The sequence below is a fragment of the Aphelocoma coerulescens genome, unplaced genomic scaffold, assembly GCF_041296385.1.
Source record: "Aphelocoma coerulescens isolate FSJ_1873_10779 unplaced genomic scaffold, UR_Acoe_1.0 HiC_scaffold_289, whole genome shotgun sequence".
Classification (NCBI taxonomy): Eukaryota; Metazoa; Chordata; class Aves; order Passeriformes; family Corvidae; genus Aphelocoma; species Aphelocoma coerulescens.
Window position 1 is genome coordinate 95,759 of NW_027183633.1, and position 8,768 is coordinate 104,526.

Sequence of the window (8,768 nt, forward strand, 5' to 3'; positions counted from 1 at the left end):
GAGCCCAAAACCCCCCGAAATGACCCCAAAATCCCCCCCCGGGGTCCCCTCAGGGCAGGGGGGGGTCGGTGGCGGCTCCGGTCGAGTCCTGGGGCTTCATCACGTCCGGCAGCTCCGGGGGGCTCGAGAAGGGCTCGATGCGGAGCCCCTCGAAGGACTCCTCTGCAACGGGGGGCAGGGAGGCTCAGGACCCCCCAAATCCAACCCGGGACCCCCAAAATTCAACTCGGGACCCCCAAATCCCACCCGGGAGCTCAAAATTCGACTCGGGAGCCCCAAAATTCCACCCGGGACCACAAAAAATCCAAGCAGAAATGGCAAAATCCAACCCAGGAACATCAAAATCCAACTCAGGACCCCAAAATCCCACCCAGGACCCCCAAAATCCAACTCGGGACCCCCAAAATCCGACTCGGGACCCCCAAAATCCCACCCGGGAGCTCAAAATCCGACTCAGGAGCCCCAAAATCCCACCCGGGACCGCAAAAAATCCAAGCAGAAACGGCAAAATCCAACCCAGAAATCTCAAAATCCAACTCAGGACCCCAAAATCCGACTCGGGACCCCCAAAATCCAACCCGGGACCCCAAAATCCCACCCGGGACCCCCAAAATCCGACTCAGGACCCCCAAAATCCAACTCAGGACCCCAAAATCCGACTCGGGACCCCAAAATCCAATCCGGGACCCCAAAATGCAGCTCAGGACCCCCAAAATTCCACCCGGGACCACAAAAAATCCAAGCAGAAACGGCAAAATCCCAGCCGGGATCCCCAAAATCCGACTCAGGACCCCAAAATTCGACTCGGGACCCCCAAAATCCAACGCGGGACCACAAAAAATTCAAGCAGAAACGGCAAAATCCAACTCAGGAACATCAAAATCCAACTCAGGACCCCCCAAATCCAACTCGGGACCCCCAAAATTCAACTCGGGACCCCCAAAATCCCACCCGGGAGCTCAAAATTCGACTCAGGAGCCCCAAAATTCCACCCGGGACCGCAAAAAATCCAAGCAGAAACGGCAAAATCCAACCCAGGAACATCAAAATCCAACTCAGGACCCCCCAAATCCGACTCAGGACCCCCAAAATTCAACTCAGGAGCCCCAAAATCCCACCCAGGACCCCCAAAATCCGAGTCAGGACCCCCAAAATTCAACTCAGGACCCCCAAAATCCCACCCGGGAGCTCAAAATCCAACTCAGGACCCAAAAAATCCCACCCGGGACCCCAAAAAATCCAAGCAGAAACGGCAAAATCCAACCCAGGAACCTCAAAATCAAACCTGGGACCCCAAAATCCAACTCAGGACCCCCAAATCCGACTCGGGACCCCCAAAAATCCAACCAGAAACGGCAAAATCCCACCCGGGACCCCCAAAATCCAACTCGGGACCCAAAAAATCCCACCCGGGACCGCAAAAAATCCAAGCAGAAACGGCAAAATCCCACCCGGGACCCCCAAAATCCGACTCAGGACCCCAAAATCCCACCCGGGAGCTCAAAATTCAACTCAGGAGCCCCAAAATTCCACCCGGGAGCGCAAAAAATCCAACCAGAAACGGCAAAATCCCAGCCGGGATCCCCAAAATCCAACTCAGGACCCCCAAAAATCCAATCCAGGACCCCTAAAATCCAACTCAGGACCCCAAAATCCCACCCAGGACCCCCCAAATCCAACTCGGGACCCCCAAAATTCGACTCGGGACCCCCAAAATCCCACCCGGGAGCTCAAAATTCGACTCGGGACCCCCAAAATTCCACCCGGGAGCACAAAAAATTCAAGCAGAAACGGCAAAATCCAACCCAGGAACATCAAAAATTCAACCCAGAAACCTCAAAATCAAACCTGGGACCCCAAAATCCAACTCGGGACCCCCAAAATTCAACTCAGGACCCCCAAAATCCCACCCGGGAGCTCAAAATTCGACTCAGGAGCCCCAAAATTCCACCCGGGACTGCAAAAAATCCAAGCAGAAACGGCAAAATCCCAGCTGGGATCCCCAAAATTCGACTCAGGACCCCCAAAATCCCACCCGGGAGCTCAAAATTCGACTCAGGACCCCCCAAATCCAACTCAGGACCCCAAAATCCAACTTGGGACCCCCAAAATTCAACTCAGGACCCCCAAAATCCCACCCGGGAGCTCAAAATCCGACTCGGGAGCCCCAAAATTCCACCTGGGACCACAAAAAATTCAAGCAGAAACGGCAAAATCCAACCCAGGAACATCAAAATCCAACTCAGGACCCCCCAAATCCAACTCAGGACCCCAAAATCCAACTTGGGACCCCCAAAATCCAACTCGGGAGCCCCAAAATTCGACTCGGGACCCCCAAAATCCCACCCGGGACCCCAAAATGCAGCTCAGGACCCCCAAAATTCCACCCGGGACCACAAAAAATCCAACCAGAAACGGCAAAATCCAACCCAGGAACATCAAAATCCAACTCAGGACCCCCAAAATCCGACTCGGGACCCCCAAAATCCAACTCGGGACCCCAAAAATCCGACTCGGGACCCCAAAAATCCGACTTAGGACCCCCAAAATCCAACTCGGGACCCCCAAAATTCAACTCAGGACCCCCAAAATCCCACCCGGGAGCTCAAAATCCAACTCAGGACCCCCAAAATCCCACCCGGGACCCCAAAAATCCAATCCAGGACCCAAAAATCCCACCCGGGACCCCAAAAATTCCAACCCAGGACCCCAAAATCCCACCCAGGACCCCCCCAAATCCCCTCAGGGACCCCCAAAACCTCCCCCAAATCCCCCTTAGGGACCCCAAACCCCCTCAGGGACCCCCCAAAGCCCCTCAGGGACCCCCCCAGAGCCCCCCGGACTCCCAAAACCTCCCCAAAATCCCCTTTAGGGACCCCAAACCCCTCCAGGGACCCCCAAAATGCCCCACAGAGACCCCAGACCCCCTCAGGGACCCCCCAAACCCCCTCAAGGACCCCCCCCAGAGCCCCCCGGACCCCCAAAACCTCCCCAAAATCCCCCTCAGGGACCCCAAACCCCCTCCAGGGACCCCCAAAATCCCCTTTAGAGACCCCAAATCCCCTCAGGGACCCCCAAAATCCCCTTTAGGGACCCCAAACCCCTCCAGGGACCCCCAAAACCTCCCAAAAATCCCCCCAGACCCCCCCCAAACCCCCTCAGGGACCCCCCAAAATCCCCTTTAGGGACCCCAAACCCCCTCAGGGACCCCCCAGAGCCCCCCGGACCCCCAAAACCTCCCCAAAATCCCATTTAGGGACCCCCAAACCTCCCCCAGGAGCCCCCCAGACCCCCTCAGGGACCCCCCAAACCCCCTCAAGGACCCCCCCCAGAGCCCCCCAGACCCCCAAAACCTCCCCAAATTCCCCTTTAGGGACCCCAAACCCCTCCAGGGACCCCCAAAACCTCCCCAAAATCCCCCCAGACCTCCCCCCAAACCTCCTCAGGGACCCCCCCAGAGCCCCCCGGACCCCCAAAACCTCCCCAAAATCCCCTTTAGAGACCCCAAAGCCCTCCAGGGACCCCCAAAATCCCCTTTAGGGACCCCAAACCCCCTCAGGGACCCCCAAAAACCCCCTTAGGGACCCCAAACCCCTCCAGGGACCCCCAAAACCTCCCCAAAATCCCCTTTAGAGACCCCAAAGCCCCTCAGGGACCCCCAAAATCCCCTTTAGGGACCCCAAAGCCCCTCAGGGACCCCCCAAAATCCCCTTTAGGGACCCCAAAGCCCCTCAGGGACCCCCCAAACCCCCTCAAGGACCCCCCCAGAGCCCCCCGGACCCTCAAAACCTCCCCAAAATCCCATTTAGGGACCCCAAACCCCCTCAGGGACCCCCAAAAACCCCCTTAGGGACCCCAAACCCCTCCAGGGACCCCCAAAACCTCCCCAAAATCCCCCCAGACCCCCCCCAAACCTCCTCAGGGACCCCCCCAGAGCCCCCCGGACCCCCAAAACCTCCCCAAAATCCCCTTTAGGGACCCCAAACCCCTCCAGGGACCCCCAAAACCTCCCCCAAATCCCCTTTAGAGACCCAAACCCCCTCAGGGACCCCCAAAACCTCCCCAAAATCCCCCCAGACCCCCCCCAAACCTCCTCAGGGACCCCCCCAGAGCCCCCCGGACCCCCAAAACCTCCCCAAAATCCCCTTTAGAGACCCCAAACCCCTCCAGGGACCCCCAAAACCTCCCCCAAATCCCCTTTAGAGACCCAAACCCCCTCAGGGACCCCCAAAACCTCCCCAAAATCCCCCCAGACCCCCCCCAAACCTCCTCAGGGACCCCCCCAGAGCCCCCCGGACCCCCAAAACCTCCCCAAAATCCCCTTTAGGGACCCCAAACCCCTCCAGGGACCCCCAAAACCTCCCCAAAATCCCCTTTAGGGACCCCAAAGCCCCTCAGGGACCCCCCAAAATCCCCTTAGGGACCCCAAACCCCTCCAGGGACCCCCAAAACCTCCCCAAAATCCCCTTTAGGGACCCCAAAGCCCCTCAGGGACCCCCCAAAATCCCCTTTAGGGACCCCAAAGCCCCTCCAGGGACCCCCAAAATCCCCTTTAGGGACCCCAAAGCCCCTCAGGGACCCCCCAACCCCCCCCCAGGACCCCCCCGGACCCACCCCCGTTGCGCAGGGCCAGCCCCACGGTGGCCGGGGCTTGTGGCCGCGCCGTTTGGCTCGTGAAGCCGCAGTCGCCCAAGGTCTTGGAGTCCTCCAGGAGCTGATCGTCCTGGGGGGGGCCAAAAACGGGGAAAATCACCCCAAAATCACCCCCAAAACGGGGAAAATCACCCCAAAATCACCCCCAAAACAAGAAAATCACCCCAAAACCACCTCAAAATGGGGAAAATCACCCCAAAATCACCCCCAAAAATGGGAAAATCACCCCAAAATCACCCCAAAACCAAGAAAATCACCCCAAAATCACCCCAAAATGGGGAAAATCACCCCAAAATCACCCCCAAAAACAAGAAAATCGCCCCAAAACCACCCCAAAAATGGGGAAAATCACCCCAGAATCACCCCAAAAATGGGGAAAATCACCCCGAAAATGGGGAAAATCACCCCAAAATCACCCCAAAAATGGGGAAAATTACCCTGAAAATGGGGAAAATCACCCCAAAATCACCCCAAAAACAAGAAAATCACCCCAAAATCACCCCAAAAACGGGAAAATCACCCCAGAATCACCCCAAAAATGGGGAAAATCACCCCAAAATCCCCCCAGAAACATCCCCTGATGGTCCTGGGGGGCCAAAAACGGGGAAAATCACCCCAAAATCACCCCAAAAATGGGGAAAATCACCCCAAAATCCCCCCAGAAACATCCCCTGATGGTCCTGGGGGGCCAAAAACGGGGAAAATCACCCCAAAATCACCCCAAAAACAAGAAAATCACCCCAAAATCACCCCAAAAACAAGAAAATCACCCCAAAATCACCCCAAAACGGGGAAAATCACCCCAAAATCACCCCCAAAACCAAGAAAATCGCCCCAAAATCACCCCAAAAATGGGGAAAATCACCCCAAAATCACCTCCAAAACGGGGAAAATCACCCCAAAATCACCCCAAAAATGGGGAAAATCACCCCGAAATCCCCCCAAAACCTCCCCAAATTCCCTCCCAAGGCCCCCCAAACCCCCCCCAACCTCCCCCAAATCCCCCCAAGCCCCCCAAATCCCCCCCAAATTCCCCTCAAATCCCCCCTAAACCCCCCGAGGACCCCCCCAAATTCCCTCCCAAACCCCCCCAAACACCCCCAGCACCCCCCAGACCCCCCCAAATCCCCTCCAATCCCCCCAAAACCCCCCCCAAACCCCCCCAAACCCCCCCAACCTCCCCCAGGACCCCCCAAATCCCCCCCCCAGCAACCCCAGGAACCCCCAAACCCCCGCAAATCCCCCCAGCACCCCCCCAAAGCCCCCCAGGACCCCCCAAACCCCCCCCAAATCTCCCCCAAATCCCCCCCAAACCTCCCCTAAATCACCTTTAGGGACCCCCAAACCCCCCCAGGACCCCCCAAACCCTCCCAAATCCCCCCCAAACCCCCTCCAATCCCCCCAGGACCCCCCCCAAACCCCCCCAGAAACCCCCCCAGACCCCCCCAAATCCCCCCCGAGCCCCCTCAATTTCCCCCCAGACCCCCCCAAACCCCCCCAACCTCCCCCAAATCCCCCCAAATCCCCCCCAAACCCTCCCAGGACCCCCCAAATCCCCCCCAAACACCCCCAGCACCCCCCAGGACCCCCCAAATCTCCCCCAAATCCCCCCCAACCCCCCCCAAATCCCCCCTAAACCCCCCCAAACCCCCCCAGGACTCCCCCAAACCCCCCCAAATCCCCCCCAATTTCCCCCCAAACCCCCCAGCACCCCCCAGACCCCTCACAAATCCCCCCCAAACCCCCCCAGGACCCCCCCAAACCTCCCTTAAATCACCTTTAGGGACCCCCAAACCCCCCCAGGACCCCCCAGACCCCCCCCAAATCCCCCCCCAAATCCCCTCCAACCCCCCCAAATCCCCCCCAACCCCCCCCAGGACCCCCCAAATTCCCCCCAAATCCCCCCCAAAGCCCCCCAGGACCCCCCAAATTCCCCCCAAGCCCCTCAATTTCCCCCCAAATCCCCCCAAGCCCCCCCAGGACCCCCCAAATTCCCCCCAAGCCCCCCCCAAATCCCCTCCAACCCCCCCCAATTCCCCCCCAAACCCCCTCCAATCCCCCCAAACTCCCCCAAATCCCCCCCAAGCCCCCCAATTTCCCCCCAAATTCCCCCCAAACCCCCCCAGGACCCCCCAAATCCCCCCCAAGCCCCCCCAGGACCCCCCAAACCCCCCCTAAACCCCCCCCAAACCCCCCCAGGACTCCCCCAAACCCCCCCAAATCCCCCCCAATTTTCCCCCAAACCCCCCAGCACCCCCCAGACCCCTCACAAATCCCCCCCAAACCCCCCCAGGACCCCCCCAAACCTCCCCTAAATCACCTTTAGGGACCCCCAAACCCCCCCAGGACCCCCCAGACCCCCCCCAAATCCCCCCCAAATCCCCTCCAACCCCCCCAAATCCCCCCCAACCCCCCCCAGGACCCCCCAAATTCCCCCCAAATCCCCCCCAAACCCCCCCAGGACCCCCCAAATTCCCCCCAAGCCCCTCAATTTCCCCCCAAATCCCCCCCAAGCCCCCCCAGGACCCCCCAAACCCCCCCGAATCCCCCCCAACCCCCCCCAGGACCCCCCAAATTCCCCCCAAGCCCCCCCTAAACCCCCCCAAACCCCCCCAGGACTCCCCCAAACCCCCCCAAATCCCCCCCAATTTTCCCCCAAACCCCCCAGCACCCCCCAGATCCCCCCCAAATTCCCCCCAAACCCCCTCCAACCCCCCCAAACCCCCCCCAGCACCCCCCCAGCACCCCCCCCAGCCCCCCCCCAGTGGCCCGTGGCTACCTTGTAGAGGCGCTGCTCGTCGGGCGGGCGGTGCAGGATGCCCTGCACGATCCGCTTCAGCTCCAGCACCGTGGACGACTCCTTGGCCTCGGTGAAGATGGTGGTCTTGTGGCGCCGGATCATCAGGAACACGTCCTGCGGGCGTGGCCACCGTCAGGCGGGCCCGGGCCACCGCCGCAAAGGCCCTGGCTGCCCGCTAGGAGGCGCGGCCGCCGGCAAAAAGGGCGGGGGCTACCACAAAAAGAGGCGTGGCTACCAGAAAAAGAGGTGTGGCTACCATAAAAAGAGGTGGGGCTAATATTAAAAAGGGCGTGGCTACCATTAAAAAGGGCGTGGCAACCCACAAAGAGGCATGGTCACCATCAAAAAGGGCGTGGCTACCGCAAAAAGAGGTGTGGCTACCACAAAAAGAGGTGTGGCTACCATTAAAGGGGGCGTGGCTACCACAAAAAGAGGCGTGGCTACCACAAAATAGGGCGAGGCTACCATCAAAAAGGGCGTGGCTACTACAAGAAGAGGAGTGGCTACCACCAAAAAGGGCGTGGCAACCCACAAAGAGGCGTGGCTACCACAAAAAGAGGTGGGGCTACCATCAAAAAGGACGTGGCTACCATCAAAAAGGGTGTGGCAACCCACAAAGAGGCGTGGCTACCACAAAAAAGAGGCGTAGCTACCATCAAAAAGGGCGTGACCACCATTAAACAGGGCGTGGCTACCCGCAAAGAGGCGTGGCTACCACAAAATAGGGCAAGGCTACCATCAACAAGAGGCGTGGCTACCACAAGAAGAGGTGTGGCCACCGTCAAAAAGGGCGTGGCCACCACATAAAGGGCACAGGAGGCTCAGCTGGGGCCCAGAAAGGGGCGTGGTCAATGGGATGGGGGCGTGGCTATGCTAATGAGGAGGCGTGCTTTGCATATTAAGGAGGTGACTAATTAACAAAAGGCAGGGCTACTAAAAAAGGGGGCGGGGTATTAAAATGGAGGCGATTTGCATTAAAGGGGGCGTGGTCACAGTGAGGGGGCGTGGTCAATGGGATGGGGGCGTGGCTATGCTAATGACGAGGCGTGCTTTGAATATTAAGGGCCGACTAATTAATAAAAACGGCTACTAAAGGAGGCGGGGCTATTAAAATGGTGTGATTTGCATTAAAAGGGGCGTGGCCTCAGTGAGGGGCGGGAATGAGGGCGTGGTCTCGACGAGGGGGCGTGGTCAATGGGGTGGGGCGTGGCTATGCTAATGACGAGGCGTGTTGTGCATATTAAGGGGGGCACTAATTAATAAAAAGCGGGGCTACTAAAGAAGAGGGCGGGGTTATTAAAATGGACTGATTTGC

At 59.0% G+C, this 8,768-nt stretch overlaps 1 protein-coding gene across 1 annotated transcript; it reads right to left on the reverse strand.

The window, feature by feature from the left end:
* ELOB (elongin B) lies at nucleotides 1–7,623 on the reverse strand. The gene is made up of 3 exons (XM_068999212.1): nucleotides 7,433–7,623; nucleotides 4,615–4,723; nucleotides 1–162 (listed from the first exon to the last, which is right to left on the reverse strand). Exons 1-3 carry the CDS (start codon nucleotides 7,553–7,555, stop codon nucleotides 50–52), a joined length of 345 nt encoding a protein of 114 aa, XP_068855313.1. The 5' UTR covers nucleotides 7,556–7,623; the 3' UTR covers nucleotides 1–49.
* Nucleotides 7,624–8,768: the final 1,145 nt, after the last annotated feature.